The sequence below is a fragment of the Gadus morhua genome, chromosome 13 (genome assembly GCF_902167405.1).
Source record: "Gadus morhua chromosome 13, gadMor3.0, whole genome shotgun sequence".
Lineage (NCBI taxonomy): Eukaryota > Metazoa > Chordata > Actinopteri > Gadiformes > Gadidae > Gadus > Gadus morhua.
Genome location: NC_044060.1, coordinates 13555409 through 13574145, shown reverse-complemented (window position 1 = coordinate 13574145; position 18737 = coordinate 13555409). Strand labels below are relative to the sequence as shown.

Here is an 18737-nt window from a genome sequence, read left to right as displayed (position 1 = left end):
GCGTACTGATGTAAAACGCTGGGCCCAAGGGAGCAGTTGGCTGGCTGGCTATTAGCCTACTGCATTGCCTCATCACCTTTGAGAAAGTAGTCTTAATTTCTCCAACAAGTTTGACCACACTTGCCGCCATACTCTAGGCCAGGGAATTTTTAATATCTGGAGGGAGTCAGAAAGCCTGCTTAATGAATTCACATTATTTCACACCATTTGAATGAGCTGCGCAAAGTGTACTACAAGAACTTCACTATAAACTATTCAATTCAAAGAACATTATTCTTCCGTTCGGAACTTCACATGTAGAGGAGCAGCAGGGTGTGTCCATACCCAACAGTGTACACACACACACACACACACACACACACACACACACACACACACACACACACACACACACACACACACACACACACACACACACACACACACACACACACACAGAGGCCATCAGCCCTTACTAGACATATGGCAGATAACAAACCAGTAGAATAGAATTAATGAATAAATATTTCCTCCATAGCGGAGGAGCAATAAATAATAGTCCAGGTGTTAAAAAATAGTCTACAGTTCAAAAAGGGGTTCAATTAGCATGTGCCTTGATCATCAAAATTATGCAGATATACAAATAACCTCCCCCCCCCCCCCCCCCGGCCCCCATTGGAGACGGACTGAAATCAACAAGAAAAATGATATTCATATTTTGATAAAATAGCCTTTGGGTAAAGCTTCTCAGAACAAGTGTTCCACTGGACTCATTTAGGACCTAGATAAATCAAATATCTCACTGATTTTTTCCTCCGCCCACAAGCCTCTGGTGGCCTGCGGCAGAACCCTTGATAGGCCTACCTTGGAGTCCAGGACTGTTTGAGTTGCTCTTGCAGCAAGCCAGAAGGTTTGGAGGGACGTCAGCTGGAGAGATGACAACTGGCAGTCACGCCGTGAAGTGTGGGAGGAAAGCCCCGCAGCAACTCTCTGCAGCCAATCATTTGTGTGATCGTAACCTCAGAAGAGATACTTTGGAGTGGACCATCTGATTTGAGATGAACCGAATCTAATAGATATTGCTTCCACGGGAGTCATTCCGTCATGGGCACCTTGTTTTTTCAATAGGATGATGGGGGGATATAATAGATGATATAAAATGTTTAATATACTGAAAAATGGAATGTGGTTTAACAGGTTTTGTATAAAACTTGAGTAGTAAAGTAAGTTAAGTAAATCAGTCTGAGTAATTACTAGAATGGCACTTTTTGCACATAGGCCTCGATGAGAACTTTGAGTATCTCTATGAGGGGGTTATTCATATTTAGTGTTGGACAGGTCGAACCTCATTAAAGTTCACTTTGCACTAGCACTAATGAAATTAGGATTGTACCACTGACCTATCTATCATCCGAATACCTTCTCATGCTTTTTATATGCCACATTCCTGCATGGTTGACAGTATTCGACCCCATCCGACCACTAGAAAGAAAACTATCTTGGGGTCTGGCTGGCCATCAAATGGACGAGGAGTCCATTTGTAGCCCATCCCTAGAGCTTGCACTGAGTCAGTCCAGAAGACGTTCATGTGCTCTGCCTGGATTAGCCTGCAGAAAGAGCATCAGCCACATGACAACCAATCATCAATCAATGTGAATTTAAACAGAGGGAAACGAAAACGATTGACAATTGCCAATGTTTAACCTAATACTTTTATTTTGGTGTGTCGTCAATCTTGTGTTTTGTCTATGTTGTAACTCCAGGCTGGCTGCCTTCGTGAGCCAAGCCTCTTGAAAATGTATTGTTAATCTCAAGGGCTCAAGCCCTGACATGGTAAAACATGGGTAAAATAATGGGCTCAGTTTGAATGTGGGAGAAGGCTGAGCACAACATTGTGGCGCGTGCGTCCAGATGAGAATGAAGTCACCCCGATATAAGGTTTGCGTGCTGGGGTTTGGCCCCACATCAAACTGTTGCCTGTATGCTAACCCTGCCCCGCCATAACACACCGCTTTGCTCATTTAAATTCATAGCCAAGAAGAACGTACAGTTTTAATACCGATTACTCGACCCGAGACCGCCAGATGTATGGCTGATGTGATCTTATATCAGGCAACTGTAGCTCATAGTCTGATATATTTCTCAAAGGGTCTTGATATAAGAACGATTGAGAAAGAGCGGCAATTTTTAAAGCTATTATCACTAGACTAATGTTATTCACATAACAATATTTTGTGCACGTGTGTAGAAGAACTGTATTTTGAGGGGGATATTGGAGGGTAATTGAATTAATGATGCAGAGAAAAACAAAACTCGGTTCTCTGTTGAGCTTTGGTCCAAAAGCAGCACTGAGCCTTTCTTTACCAGAACATTTGTCAGACTAGCCCACTGAAAAACTGTTTGTGGTTTTGGAAACTTTGGTTTGTCTGAAAGGAAGCTTGTATAGGCTTTTTTGGTTCTCTTTCTTTATTTTCAATATATAGCCACATTCTTCTAACAAGTTGCGGTGAAACTAAACAAGATTAGCAAGATTCCTTTATGAGAGCGCTAATGTCGTTCATTAAATTCAGATACTTCAAAGGATGAAGCTTTGAAAAACCCCACATTAACATTGTACTTCAATTCAGCATTCATCCAAAGTTTCTCCTGAGGAGCATTTGTACTTATTTTTGAACAGCTCTTTTGTTTGCATACAACTGATCATAACCTTGTGTGCCTCCTCTTATTTGGGGCTGATGGAGAAAATGGGCCTACTCATTCTCAAACTCACTCTGTCTGCACCACACCATTTTTTGGTTTCATACCAATAACCGTCTCTTAGCAATGACACAACGTTAGCTCTTTGCCATGAGAAAACATAACAAGCACTTTTGCGAGTGCTTTTCTGCCAGGTATGTGCCTGTTCCAAGACCCGGGAGATACTGTTAAGGACTTTTAACTTTTTGGCTTGTCACAATAGTCAAGCAAAGTCTCAAACCACGGTTGCAGACTATCTCTAGTTAAACTTTGAATTAAGCCTGCCTGGGAATTGGAATAAGAGTAAGAAAGCCCGTTTTGGGCGTAAACATGTTTACTCCTGCTTTTCACTGCTTCACACATGCTGAAATTTGTAGATAAGTAGTACATAAACAACAATCATGTACTGGAAACAGTTCTCCTTGTTATTTTATTCTCCCTCGTTATTTCATTTGATTGGAACAACGTTGTCTAATGTTCCGATGAAGGTCTGCATGATTGCAAACGGGTTTGTCTTGGGCTTCTCTTCCGCCAGACAGTGTATATTTTGATGTGGAGTGAACAGAAACCACAAACAGACCACGAAAACCGTTACATCACCTGAGTCATCGACATCTCCCGACCATCTCCACCACCGTGCAACCTGGCTGGAGCCATGTTTTCCTACCCGAGATTTAAAAGACATACATGTTAGGTTAATACTCCTCTGGCAGTTGACTTGGCAGCAGACTCAGAGTTGGTCCCCGGGCGCCCAACTGGCTGTGTTGCCAGGTTACCAACTGCTCCTAGAGATGGGTTAAATGCAGAGATTCAATTTTTCCAAGGGTAAACGTTGTATCATTTTGCTGAAACTTTAAATTATTTTGCCATTGGATTGATTCCTTTGCCTCATATTAGAGTTACCCACCACCGTCATTCATGTTCATACTTACTTAACCCTGTTTAATGTTTGATATCCAAGTGTATAGAAAGCCCAAACCCAAGCAACTACCTCACAAGGTCCACAGCTGCCATCGCCATTTGTACAGGAGTTAATAGGAACAGTATGTAGCCCCTGGAAAGGACGCACAACCCTCACTCACTTTTGCCCTCCCACTCATTTCATCCCAGGAAGTTTAATACTACAAAGTCAATTCAGTACATTTGGCCTGATTTGGCATCGATTTTTTTTCTTTAAAATTCCTACTTTCTTTTTATTTCCTGTCTTTCATAATGCCCTAGCTTGAGTGTATAAAATGTTAATCGAAAAAGTTTCAAACAAAGTTATTATTTGAAAAATCTTGGAAGAAATAGTCTGTAATTTCTTAGTAAAAAAACAACAGAAGAATGTTGATACTGAGCTCGTCACCCACCAAATTCAACCAGAACTACAGTTGTAATGTTACTAGTCTAGCGCTCGAAGCTCTGCCTGTCTGCCCTATGCTCATCTGGACACGTTTATCATCCATGCAACTGTGTGACACATTTTGTTCGCTAACTGTTGTTTATTCTATGCTGTATGTCCAATCAGATATGCTTTTGTGTGTGTGCTCAGCAGTATTCTGAGCCATCTTGGAATAGCGTAGGTAATGTGTGAACCATATGACAGTTATTTATGCAACGGCAGTAAATGTATCCACGTTCTGTGATTTTAATCTTACCACACATGAGAGAAGGAGCCAAAATCCAGTCCTTCTTTTCTTTGTTACATATTATACCAAAGTCTCCATTTATTCTTTCACTAAGGGAAAAATAAATGAATCAAGTTTTATAGGACTGTTTCATAGTAATGCAAGGCAAAGTGTTTGAAATACATTTTAATATCATATAAAAAGACAAAAATGTTGACATAAATGGTAAATCTACAAACCTCCATCTACAGTAAAATAGGACTTATATTTTCAATAATAATGTAAATAGATGGAATAAATACTTATTTTCATTGAATGGGCTGTCAATATATAACAGAGTAATTAAATGCAATCTATGATCAGTAAAAAATATGTACATTTTGTGAGAGAATAAAGCAAATATTTACTCTACTAAAACATTGTATGTTGCACTGGCATTGAAGCGACGAAAGAGAGAGTTCTTCAAGTTGTGTCGGTTCTGTACTTTGTGGGGTGGACGTGTGTATACCGAGAATAAGATAACCCTTTGTTTACAGAACTCCAAACACTTCTCTCCCGGATGTCTGAGGTGAAACGTGGGATCCTCCGGAATGTCCAAGGCTTGCTTTGGGATGATGAATGAACGTGTCCTTGCTCCAACCATCACAACCTTCTTAGGGAATAGTATTAGCCGGGAGGAAAATGTACAGCACTTGTCTTTCGAGCATGAAAAAGGAGCTGTGCACGTTTTAGCGGACCGGTAGACATAAACACATGGTTATATCACATATTGAATCTTATATTTATTTTTTGTATAGATACACTTAGAACAGTTAACAGAAATACAATATGCACCATAGATGTCATAGAAGTCATCCACTACAGTCAGCCTGATAAAACGATGGTATGGCCACTTCGCCAACATGGGGGAAATCTGCTTCAGGCTCACCCCTCACTGTCTCACGTGTCTTCTGGACAACGACTCTCACAATAAGAAGTAGATGAGGAGCCAACATAAAAGCTGCCGATAAAATGTACAAAGGCCGGCACCACCTTCTTTGAAACCATTGCTGCCTGTATGTTCAAGGCATGGCTCCTCCTCACTGCAGCCAAAACCAACTGCACCCAGCCGCGCCCAGGGCCAGAAGCCCCAGCCCGGCCAGCCTCACCGAGCCACTGGCTGCGAACTGAATCTGCTGTTGGCTGTTGGAGCTGGCGCCACTGGAGACAGTGCGATGCGTGGGCGATGCCTTGCCTCTGCCGCAGAGCAGCATGGGAGGCTGGAAGGAGGTGGGCCTCCTCTGGGGCTTGTCGGGACTCAGGCCGTCGGTGGGCCTCTCTCCGGTGAACAGCAGTGGGTGTTTCCAGGGGTCCAGCTCCGTCTTGAGGAGCTCGTACTCCTTGTGCGGCAGCTTGACGCCCAGCGCGGAGCACCCGGCCGTCGGGGTCACGTCCCGCTCCGCCCCCGCCTCCCAGCGCCCCGACGGGCCGCAGTGACCGGGCCGGGTCCCGTTCAGCAGCCTCACCGACGACTCGTCCCAGGGAGTCAGCTTCACCCGGGTCACCTTGAAGGCCAGCTCGGTGGCCCCCGGGAGCCGGTCGGAGGGGCCGCCCAGGGCGTAGTGGCCCGACGCCCTGAGCGTGAAGGTGGCCCGGGAGCAGCCGGGGTCCGAGTAGTGGCGGTAGACCCCCTCCCAGGCGTGGCGGTCCGGGTGGAAGGTGAAGTCTCGGGTGAGGAAGAGGACGGACGGCCGGGCCTCACAGCGTTGGCTGACCCAGCGGCCCTCCAGGGCCAGGGCTGCCGCGGGGGTCCGGGGAAGCACCGGGGGCCGTTGTTCTGTGGAGCGATACACCAGGGCGCACACTGGGCAGGGGTGGACGTGGTGCTGTGGGGTGGGGGGGGATAGACATGTAGTAAGGATTGGTGCCTTATCAAGGTTGAGTTACAGAAGGGAAATTGAGGCCCTTTCTGAAGGGATGGCCCTGAGAACATTCGACATACTGTATATCAAGCCGTCAGTCATAGTTGGGATTTTAAGAATAATCCTTCTACTCTGTTTTGCTCAGCCATTCTCTATGTGCAAGGCCGTAAACCCTTAAGCTAACCGCTAGCCGGTGTACTCAGCTGTTGGCCAACAGTAGAAGACTGCCATATATCTGCTAGGCATGTCTGAAAAATCTCTGTTTCAACCGCCAGAAACCCAGACCAAACCCCTGCCGCATGACTAATCCTTTGACTAAGTGTAGGGGTAGAGCAAAAAAGAAACTCCAATTCCTGTTGTACTTTGCATAGCCAAACTGTTGCAGGCATGGATTCTAAGTATCCCTAAAAAATAGGTCTCACCATGGCGTTCTGCAGAGGCTGCTGGTACCCGCTGGGTCTGTGGTGGGTTCTCTGCGTCCACTCTGTGTGGATGTCCCCCAGGAACAGCTCCTGGATCTTCCTGCCTCCGTGGCTGCTGTGGTGCAGCTGGGTCTCCACCCGCACCAGAGCCATCTCCGTCATGGAGAAGCCCAGGGCCGCCAGACAGGCCCGCCCGGCCCGCGTGTTGTACAGCTCGTAGACCCGTCCCGCCGCCATCTGCCCCAGCGCGGCGGGCCCCTCGCAGGCGGGGGCCAGTCGGTCGACCAGCTTCCCCACGGCGGTGGGGTTGTGGACCGCCACGGCCACCCTGCTGAGGTGGTGCTCGGCCTCGGTGGCGCCCCGGGTGATCCAGGAGGCCTGGCGCAGGCGGAGCTTCCCCCGGACGCTGAGGGTGTAGGTGGGCCGCGCGCAGCCGCCGTCGCTGTAGTAGTGCTGCAGGGCGATGAACTGCCGGCTGGCGTGGAAGGTGTAGGAGCGGGTCAGGAACTCTGGACCGGGCCGTGCCTCGCACCTAGCACAGCAGCGGCAGCAGCACAGGGGAAAGAATAGGCCTGTTGTTAGGAGGATGTTGTTAGGTTTTACTTCCAGGATGTTCATTGGATCGGCCAAAAACCCGGAGGCGAGTTGTTTTTATTTTTGCACATATTTATTTTGAGTTGATTTGTTACAAGGGAAATAGAGTTGTATGGTAATAGTATGGTAATGTCAGGACCATTATTTCTGATCATTAATCCCATGGTAACTTTCCAAACAAAGCATTATTCAACTCAAGTTATCAAGGCATTATGAATGTTAAATAAATGCATGAGTGTAATTTGGTGCTTGAATCAGGGATGGAACATCGCACCTTGTGGACACCCAAGTGCCCTCCAGCCTCGGGGGCATGTCTGCTGTGATGCTCATCCCCCCCTGAAGGGAGTGGTGATGGCAGGAGGGCTCCCACTGTACACTCTCACTGAAGTTGGAGGAGGTGCTGAACGGGGCAGCAGGGATCTCCCATGCTTTACTTCCTGTCCCGACGACCAGCACGGCTGCAGGAAAAATCAATCAATGACGTTAATTCTAGAAAAATTACTTTAATGACATTAATTTGTTACAATAAATGTATTTATAAAGGTTGACTCAAATGTTAAAACCAAAGCTAGGGACCGGCACAATCTCTGGGGAGATTGTGGAACTTCGATCTTAAACACTGCTCTTTCCGATTGACTGAAATGGCGCCAGGTGACGTCGCTTGCTCCACAAACGAATATGCCATCAATTGTGGAATGTATTGTTTGGTCCTGTCCCTGAGGTTTCATTTTATCGTTCAGTTTGACATTTGACTTCTGCCTCATGGTAGAGAGATTATATTCAGGCTGTCGTGAGAGAAAAAGTTTGGGCTGGCTCTGGAAAGTGTGAGTGTTGGCAATTAAACTTTTTTTCCATGTAATTAGTAGTGTATGGCTGCTATGGAAACATAGTCTTCCTGAATCAGGTCACTGCAAGAGATGATAGCATTGACTTGTCACTGTACTTGTCATGATATCGCTAGGGGTTTATGAGTGACTGTGCGTTTGGGTGTGAGTGTGTGTGTGTGTGTGTGTGTGTGTGTGTGTGTGTGTGTGTGTGTGTGTGTGTGTGTGTGTGTGTGTGTGTGTGTGTGTGTGTGTGTGTGTGTGTGTGTGTGTGTGTGAGTGAGAGAGAGAACTGTATCTGTTTTATTTATATGTAACGATCAATGGGTCACTGACAGCAGCAGATCATGCTAGCCAAAACATCTGTTGATAATCTGATTGAGAAAGCACGGGTATCACGATGTTGCATAGGAAGAGCAGGCCAACTTCCTACGACACAGTTAGTCAGAATAAATCCACCATTCAGTCTACTGCGTATTGATCTGCCTCATTCACATATGCAATCTCTCTGGCTGTCACTGGACTGATAAAGGATGGTGATTCTGATGGATCCTCTGGCTTAGGCAAGAGTAACGTTCAAGAGTGATGTTCTATCTCTGGTAGCCCAAAGCCAAGCTCTGGTTTCAGCACGGACCAAAGACATTGATTCCTCACATTGCACCACGAGGGCTGGAACATTAGCACAGCCACCCTGTTCCTAGCTGTGTGAGTGTGTGTGTGTGTGTGTGGGAGCCCGTGTGTGTGTGTGTGTATGGGAGGCCATGTGTGCATGTGTTTGTGTGTGTATGGGGGACCGTGTATGTGTTTGTGATATGTGTGCAGGTGTGTGTGTGTGTATGGGGGGCCGTGTATGTGTGTGTGTGTGTGTGTGTGTGTATGCATGTCTGTATGGGAGGCCGTGTGTGCGTATACGTGTGTGTGTGTGTGCGTGTGTTGCTGTGTTTGTGTGTGTGTGCATGTGGGGTTGTGTGTATGTGTGATATGCGTGCCGGGCTATGTGTGTGTGTGTGTGTGTGTGTGTGTGTGGGGGGGGATATGTTTGTACTGAGGTTGCACTATTTTAATTTGAGGATGTTTGGTAGACAGCCCTCTATGTGCTCGGGGGCTGCTAAGATGCTTCCTGACTCAAGCTCACTTTGAACTCACTTTGTGGCTTTGTGAAATATAGTTTAGGAAATATGAGCTGTTGCTTTCTTGTTAATGATGCGGTGATCGTTTTGTAAGGTATAGAAGTAAACATAGTGACTTATAGTCATAGAGACATTGTTTTGGAAAAATGTATGTTATATACATATTCTCGTGTCCTGGTTATTATTGAAAACCTCTTGGAAACTGATTAAATTACACTCGATTAACCCGCCCTGAATGTTATCGTCTACAGAGTAGGCGTTCGGACCATGCATGCCTTGTTCAAAGGCCATGGGCCATGGCAGAGCCTCATTTGCACGTCTCGCTGTGATCTCGCTGGGTAACCTAAGGAAACCAACGTCAACACCCCCTTTTCAAGGGCCTGCTGTGTACAACCACTGACAAACTGTCATCCTCCGCCATCCATCTGTTGCTAAATGCTGCTCACCTGACCGCTCAACCCACACGACAGCAAGATGAGAAAACAAAACTACACAGTGAAAAGATAAATCCAAGCTCTAAGCCGTCCCATATTTCTCCTCTGCGGCATTCATATTCATAATATATCAGCGGACATGTGTGCAGCAGCGATTGACCGAGGCACGGAGGCATGTCAGCTGGGTTGCCCCGCCCCCCTGCTGAGTCTTGACCCGGGGCTCTTGACGTCTTCGAACGTTCGGTGGTTCGGAAACTATTACGTGTCTTCATGTGAACCTTTCCTTCTTCCGAAATAAGAGTGTTAAGGAAACGCCTTTCAGAAGTTCGTAGGCTTCAAGATAAAACATCCTTTCTTCCAGAAAAACAGATCGTTCGTGAGACTAGACTTCAGAACAACAAGTATGGATGCCCACAGGGGCCTCTATGCACTTCTTTGCTGTATTCACAGAGAACAGATGAATCAGTTATATCTGCTTGCGATGGTTGAACATGAGCAAGAATTTATCAGGTGATGTTTATAATTGTAAGCTAAAATGTATCGTAATGCAAATGTAGTTAGAAGTTAAGTTCGCCTCTCAGTGCTTGCTGCAAGTTCATTTTAGTCTATCAATGTAATGACAGCGATATGGGCAGCCATTGTTGCGACGTGAACTCAGACGGTAGCTTTACTTCCGCACAAAACTCAGAGCGGAAACTCCGACCCAACAGAGTGTTCAAAGCAATTTCCTCCGAAATTGGAACCTCCAAAACTCCCTGAAACTCTGAGCGTTCTGAAGACGGCATCTTTCTCAGAGCAGCAGAACTGAGCTTTGACCCGAACCAGCTAACCAACAGATGTATTGCTTTGTCCACCCCTGGAGAGATATGGGGTCTCTAAAATACTAATAAGGATCAATTAATTTGCAAACACTTCCACCGACCAGTCCCCATTGGTATGTTCCATGTGAAAGCGTACTGAAACGTCATATCGCCTGTGGCCAAAACAGCGAGTCATGAGCCACGCAGCGAGTGGACGACGCTGTACCGTATGTGATGGTGAATCATTTGGCTTGTTTCATCAGATTTTATGGTTGAGGTTTCTCAAAGCATTTCCATGGAGGGTTTCTTAAGGTCAGCCGTCATTCTTGCCCTTTCCCTCTTTGAATCATATTCCAATTGAGCATATGGTTGTATTTTACACACAAAAAAAAAAAACACATGAAAGTAAAGCTTGCTAAACTGAAATAGTTCTCCGACGGTTTTACGTGTTCCTCCACGGCACAAACGAGACCATGCCAGGTCCACTTGAGTCAATATGTTGTGCAATTGATGATATTCAACTGACAGGCGTTGCACATTGAAGTCAGAGGAGGACCTATTTGGATGATTCACCTTTGGCGTTTGATGTCAGAGGTTATTGTAGTACATAATTATTTCCAAGTGTTCTTGTTTTGCCTTATCATTAATGACATGGACCCTGCATGGTGGTTGAAGCCAATGACCATAGAGCAATAATATAGCTCTACCACAAGGGGGCACTGCAGTGGTCTATGGGTATGTGTGTGTGTTTGCGTGTGTGCGTGCGTGTGTGATGCTGGTGTGTGAGGTCGAGATGTTTGGCCTGAACAGCCCTGTAGCCTTTAGTTACCACAGTACATCACTTGAGCTAGCTCACTGGTGTGACTGAGGACCAGCCAAAGCAATCCCCCTGCCACACTGCCCGCGTCTCCAAGCGTTGAAAAGGTTGGGCTACTTCAACATAAACACACACTTACATGTGTGCAACCCACGTTCACCGTGGCAACCTCCATCCTGTACACTAGAGACATTGACTTATAGAAGGGATGCCATTTATGAAGGACCTCCGAGCTATTTGTTTGTTTGTTTGCTTCCGCGATTACGGTTTGGCAGGGCTCACACTCATCTGCCGTCCTGTCCACGGTTGGAGTCTTTTTTTGTTTTTTTGAAGTGCTACTAGATTCTGAGCCATCCTGGGCAAACAAGATCTAGATCCAGCCACTTCTTAGAAACAGCCCACATCTTGTGAGGGAAGTCATGCGATTAGAGCCGTGACTGCTCCTACAGTGTGTATTGGAGAGATCTTCTTGCCTGTCTCTTTCCAGACAGCAACTCATCACAATTAAGGAGAGGAAATTAATTGAGGAAACTTATTTTCATCCAGATCCATCAATGAATGTACAAACAACACAAAATGCTTTAAATAATGAATGAACAGAAAGGCTTCTTAAAGATGACTTCCTTGAGCTCCTTCTCAGCCTTTGTTCATTATCCTGTATCACATTTCAGTGCTTCCCTGTGTAGTGTAGGGACCCTGTCTGTCCTTCTGTGCATAGATGTAGGGACACTGTCTGTCTGTCTTCATTTTCCAACTACCTTTCCCTGCATGAACGCCACAGAACAAATACCCACAAAACTGTCCAAGAATCCCTCCCTGCCCATGCCCACACACACACACAGACACACACACACACACACACACACACACACACACACACACACACACACACACGCGCGCGCGCACACACACACACACACACACACACACACACACACACACACACACACACTGATCCAGGTGCTACCCCATCTTGCCTCCAAATCATCTCTCCCTTCCCCCATTGATGGGAAAAAACATGATGTCCCCACCTCATTGCACCTGGGTGGATCTCGGCTCCCCATCCACCCCTAACCCCTCACCCCTCTGGGGGAGGATGCAGGCTGGATGCGGGGTGCACTTAGTTGAATTTGGATGGAGGGTCTAGGTGGTTTAAGCTTTCCAATCTCTTGAAATTCATTCATAGGGGCACAGCCTAGGGGTTGGTGACAGAGATGGATGTGGTAAGATTGTTCTGGTTGTGTGTGTGTGCATGTGTTTCTGTATGCCTGAGTGTGTATCTGGGGATATGTGGGTATTGTGTGTGTGAAGTATGTGTGAAAAAGTAATAAATGGTATTGTAACCACTCTATCTGTTCCATATGTTGAGCTAAACCTCTACTACTCCCAGCTGCACTTCAACACACCCTGGCTGAATCTGTCCTCCAGATTCCAATGGCCGATACAAGGATATCTGGATTGCGTTCGTATTGGGAAAGAGCTCACAGCCCACGTAACAAGGGATATAAATGATTTCAGGTGAACGCTGTGAAGAGAAACAGCCCCCCTAAATCAACTGTGTTTTTTGGGGTATTTCGTAAGTGTCAGACGTAATCCCTCAATGAAATACGACCGGCGATATTTCGCCTGCAGAATCCTCAGTGTAAATTCTTTGTTTCTTTTTAAGTACAATAGATTGGTGTACCGGACCCCCTACCTCAACTTTCTGTAAATCTCCAGAAACCTTTCTTATTTTTCACATAAATCCTAATAATGGCAGACATCAGTTATGACAGCAGTAGTTCCAACCATGTTTCAGTCCATAATGGTTGTTGCCAACCTTGTCAGAAGTGTTCAACAATTGCCAGGTAAAAAAAGCCGTCGTCAGTGTACAAATTTGATTTTCAAATGTGTTGCCTACAACTGTCAAATATTGACCTTGGCCCCTTATTGAAAGTGATGTATTGTTGTTTGTGTCAGCAGCTGGAACCAAATTAAACACAATATAACACCAACCATACCTCTCTTTTGAGTATCAGTGTTTAAATCTGTGTCCCCCTCTCGCTCTCTCTGTCTTTTATCCATGGTCGGCCATCTAGGCCTAGATTAGTGGAAACCACAATGTCAGCCGCAGGTCAGGGAGAATTTAAAAGGAACACAAGGTCTGTTTTGTTATTTTAACCCCCAAATCTCCCTTTTTTTCTTTCTTTATCTGCCTCCCCCTCCTCGTCCATTTCCCTGCACACCTTAATGGGGGGGGCAGTGTGTGTGGAGAGCCTGCTGTTGTCTTTTCATCACACTTTAAGCCAGCTAATCTGCCAGCCTGGTTTATTTGGACATAGGATCAAAAGAGTTTTGTCCGGTTGAACCTTTGCTGCTGGTTGCTCTGTAGTCAGGAAATGTCTCACTGTGTCCTTACGAGGGAAGGAACGAGAAGAGACCAGAAAGGGAATAAAAATGAAAACTGCCTTTCCTTAACCCCACAATGGAACAATCTTTTGCTAAAACAATTTCCAGGTCTTTGAATAAATGAAAAGAAACACTATCCAGATGCAAACATGACTCCGGGTGAAGGGCACACACCCACAGACACACACACACACACACACATACACGCGAGCGTGCGCAGTTGTCTACACAAAATACCACAATCTGTAATTCAGAAATGGATTTTGGATGTCACCCGAAGGTGCTGTCATTTTTTAATCAATTTCCAATAACAGTTCAATGTTCCACTCTGTTTGCAGCACAGCTCCGTATCACTTTCAAATGCAGCCACATGGGGCCAGGATTCGAATGCCAAGTTCTCTAGCCACCGAATGGATTATCGTGCCTTAGTCTGTAGTTTGCTGTGACCGATCTGGTGGGTATTAATCAAATAGGGAAGAGGGGATTCCTAGCTATTGTGGTGTCTCCTTGCTAGACAGCAACAGGCAGTCAAAACATTGACAGTATTAAAAGAGGAGTTGATGGTCTGTTGACGTTTAAGATCTGAGATTAGAAGTGGCTACACCTTAATCCTTAATCTTGGCACACTGACGTTTTGGAAGGGCTCATGGCCGATTCATATTTCTGGAATGTTTTCACATTATAGGTGGAAAAGTACAAGTGCCAAATGTTAATGCTACATCCAAGGTTTAATTTAAATGGATAGAATTAGTAGGATTTTTATATTTATTGAAACCAGTGGCCAATGTGGTGGATAGGACTGGATCATCTGATTTTTTCTCATCTAAGAGTCAAACAGACCATATTCAAATATTTACTGTAGACGATTACTGAGACCTTTCTCCTTTGAAAAGGAAAGGAGGATTTTGCCAAAACTGAAATCTCACTTGAATTGGTGCCACATAAACAAGGGAAAAACTCCAACTGTAACTATAGTAACAGAATACTGACAAGCAAACAGTAGCTCACAAATCTGGGCAAACATGGCATCAATATTATAAGGTTATTTTCAGAATAACCTATGAAACTCAATAACAAAATTGTGTGAGCTAAAGCACTTGACTAACTGAAAACAGCTTCACAACAGAAAAAACATTTTACAGGCCGCAGTTGAGGTCTTCTGGTTGAGGCCTGTATTGTACATTGTGTATAAAAATCCAACCCTGATATTGAATGTGAGCTATTCAAAGGAACAGGATGAGGGTAGGATCAATGACTTATGGAGCGTGTGTGTTTGTGTGTGTGTGTGTGTGTGTGTGTGTGTGTGTGTGTGTGTGGGGGGGGGTGTGTGTGTGTGTGTGTGTGTGTTTGTGTGTGTGTGTGTGTGTGTGTACATGTGCATGAGTGTGCGTGTGTATACATATCTGTGTGTGTATGTCTGTGTTAAGTGTGTGTGTGTGGGGGGGGGGGGGTGCTTGCATGTGAGCATATGTTTGGGTATTATTATGTGTGTGTGTGTGTTTGTGTGTGCATGCATGTATGAATGTTTGTGCATGTGTGCGAATGTTGATTTGTGTGTGTGTGTGTGTGTGTGTGTGTGTGTGTGTGTGTGTGTGTGTGTGTGTGTGTGTGTGTGTGTGTGTGTGTGTGTGTGTGTGTGTGTGTGTGTGTGTGTGTGTGTGTGTGTGCATGTCTGAGGCCCCTGTCTCCTCTACTTGAGTTGAGTGGTGGAAAAGCAAAGCCGCAGATACCAGTCTAGCATTTTACCATTGAAGCAGGAAGGAAGGCAGAGAGGGAGAGAGTGAGAGAGAGAGAGAGAGAGAGAGAGAGAGAGAGAGAGAGAGAGAGAGAGAGAGAGAGAGAGAGAGAGAGAGAGAGAGAGAGAGAGAGAGAGAGAGAGTGGGGTGTGGTGGTGTGGGTAGCTAAGGTACAGGATGGGGATTTCTATCCGTAAACCACCACCACCACCTTCACTCTCTCTCTCTCTCTCTCTCTCTCTCTCTCTCTCTCTCTCTCTCTCTCTCTCTCTCTCTCTCTCTCTCTCTCTCTCTCTCTCTCTCTCTCTCTCTCTCCCTCCCCCATCATCAACATCACCCTAACTTTCCCTGACGGCCTAACCACTATCTCCCCCCCCCCCCCCCCCCCCCCCAACACCCTTCCCACCAACTCCACCCTATCCTCCCACCTCCCACCTCCCCCCTCCCCCCTCCCACCCCCCAGCGTCCCCGTGTGGCGTGGCGGGGCCCACCAGAGCCCTCACCAGAGCCCTGCAGGGCGGCCGTTGGGCCCGGGCGGGGGCCCCTGTAACGCAGCGCTCTTGTTATGCTAACCATTACACAAAATGCTGGCAACATTAAATCCAGGGCCATACCCCCACCAGCCGCTGCCCTGTGTCTTTCTTAAACACTTCCCCCCCCCCACAACAACACCATCCCATGTGCTGGCTTTGAAGACAGAGAGAGAGAGAGAGAGAGAGAGAGAGAGAGAGAGAGAGAGAGAGAGAGAGAGAGAGAGAGAGAGAGAGAGAGAGAGAGAAAGAGAGGCTGAAAACAGATGTGCTATTCATGAGCTGTATGTCAGCACAGGTTGTGTTATGTTTTGAGTAGAGTGAGGCCAAATATCGAACTTTGTAAATTGTTTGAATTGTGACAAATTACATAATGTTTGCCTCTTAATTACCGTGTTGTTTTTCATAATCTTTTCCTTCTTTATCGGTCTATTCTGTCACCTCTTTTTAAGTTAAATTGTTAATTTCTTCCAGCGGAGAACGTTTTCCCATTGCTACTTTTGGGTCTCTTTTATATCTATATCAAATATTAAAATGCAATGCACTTATATTTCTTCGTTTATCATGTCTACCTATTCCTCAGTGTCCATTAGATAAGATGGTCTTACCCATGAGCAATACAAACAAAAATATAATAATTACACAGGCAGTAATGTTAATATTTTTAAGGACAAAAATACCTAAGCAAATATAAAAAAATAAAAAGTAAAATCAAAGTATCCCTGAAAGAGCAGTGGGCCGTGTTGAGCTCAGTGCATTTCAATCAGACCCACTAACACACACACACACACACACACACACACACACACACAATCCTTGAGGACAACATACCGCAACGGGGGGCCTTTAAAGAAACTCACCTTTCCACAGCCACAGCAGCACCCCGGGGCCCCTCGACAGGTGAGCCACACGTCCACTTGACATGCTTCCGACTCCTGCGTCCGCACGCTCCCCCCGCTGCAAAGACACACGCTGCACACGGACCCTCAGGAGAACAGCCCGCCAAAAGAAACCTATCTCTTCCTCCGGCAACGAAAAAATAACAAAGATGAATCAAAAAAATATCCAGACAAGGCTTCTCCGATCAGCGTGGATTAGTGAATTCAGGAGGCGAGGACCATGACCGAGTGTAAGTCCTTCCTCTCGGACCCTCAGAGTGCTCTTGAGATGTTTTCCTTCTCTTTCTTCTTCTGCTCCACCGTTGCGGTGGTTTTCCCCGGTGCTGATAACAGAGCCTGGTAGTGAGAGTCACTTTGCTCTCACACAACTTCAGGACCTTCTCCTCTGCTTGCCTGCGTGTAGTAAAGAGAGAGATGATAGTGTTCACTCACTCCTGTCTGTGTGTGTGTGTGTGTGTGTGTGTGTGTGTGTGTGTGGGGGGGGGGGGGTGTCGGGGTCTCTCTCTCTCTGTCTCTCTCTTTCACTTCACCCCCGTTGTCTCCTCTGGCGGTGCTAAGGATTGGTTACACTCTGCATGGGGAGTGAGGGTGTGTGTGCTTATGAGATAGAGGATGTGTGTGTGTGTGGGGGGGGTGTGTGGGTGTGTGTGTCTGTGTCTATGTGTGTGTGTATGTGCTCCTGTCTGGCTGTTTTGCGCTTGGGAGAGGAATGAGTGAGCAAGAGAAAGAGAAAGAGAGGTAGAGAGGAAGAGGAAGAGAGAGAGGACGAGAGAGAAAGAGAGAGAGAGGGGAGGGGGTTGTGTGTGTGTGTGTGTGTGTGTGTGTTGGGGGGAGGTTAAGAGAGAGAAAGTCGGAGGAGGGGACTAAGGATTTAAACTTCCTTAAGTGAAGGCTCAGGGGAGCTTTTAAGATTTTACTGCAAGGTGCAAAAGGGCATAAGCAAAAAATTTATAATACAAGAGAGAGAGACGTAATGAAACAGGTCACATCTATTTATTACACAACCACAATTACACTGTAAGGGTCATTGTATTGAATTCTTTTGCGATTTTTTCCTTTACAGACCTAATGAAATTACATCCACACGCAAACACACCCATCCATGAAGAAAAAGACACACACTCACACGCAAAAACTATTGCATGCACACACTAGCACATACACTGCACACATACGTGCATACACACACAGTTTCAAGCAAACAAACACACACACACACACACGCACATATACACACGCACACACACACACACACACACACATACACCCAGACTGAGGTCCACAGACAGACTGTCTCAGTCACGGTGATTCGCAGGCCCTAACGTACACCCCTGTGGTCTGGGCCTAGATGTTGACACTGTTGACCACTGAGAAGGTAACGCGGGATTTCAAAGTGACTGCCAAACGAGTTGGCAGCGCAGCTACAACAGGCGGGCCGGGCTCGCTGTACAGAGTCTGGCACACGCCCCCCTGATGCTATTAGAAACAGGCAATAGCCAAGGTAATTTATCTGGGTTTCCTTTTACTGGGGCAGGAGATCCAGCCCGGCGCTGGCAGCATTGTACAGGCTTTCTTACCGATCAACCCCGCAAAGAAGATCACGTCATTCCAGGTCGCGAAGCGCATGAAAGTTTAAGGTTGTTATTATTTATTAAAAAACAACAACCTGTAAAGGACTTCATAGGTAGAATATGTTTATTAAAATGAATACTGCTATGGCTGATGTCCCCCGGGATAGCCTACCGGTTCGCCATGGCAGACCCCACAGAGTTCAGGGAGGATGTGTAGGAGAGATAGGACTGATCTCTCATCTGAGATCTGACAGCCGGCTCCCGCCGAACCACGCTGCCTGGGGTGTCAGATGCTTTGATCCACTCTGGGTCCTCCGTGGAATGCTCTCCCTGTCTCTGGTCCTCATACAAGCACGTACGAACACA

The 18737-nt window shown here is 46.1% G+C and overlaps 1 protein-coding gene across 2 annotated transcripts in view; it reads right to left on the bottom strand.

The window, feature by feature from the left end:
• Window positions 1–4496: 4496 nt before the first annotated feature.
• Window positions 4497–18737, bottom strand: part of apcdd1l (adenomatosis polyposis coli down-regulated 1-like) — a 14327-nt gene continuing 86 nt past the window's right edge. Inside the window, exons 1-5 of one of the 2 annotated variants that reach the window (XM_030374168.1) lie at window positions 18544–18737; window positions 16762–17193; window positions 7517–7700; window positions 6649–7180; window positions 4497–6190 (exon numbers count right to left, since the gene is read on the bottom strand). The exon at window positions 18544–18737 is cut by the window's right edge and continues 86 nt beyond it. In XM_030374168.1, coding sequence (XP_030230028.1) covers window positions 5405–6190; window positions 6649–7180; window positions 7517–7700; window positions 16762–16825 — 1566 coding nt within the window. In that variant the 5' untranslated portion in view covers window positions 16826–17193; window positions 18544–18737 and the 3' untranslated portion in view covers window positions 4497–5404. Of the gene's footprint in view, window positions 6191–6648; window positions 7181–7516; window positions 7701–16761; window positions 17443–18543 lie in introns of those variants that run through there. The other variant, XM_030374167.1, reaches the window with a different exon arrangement.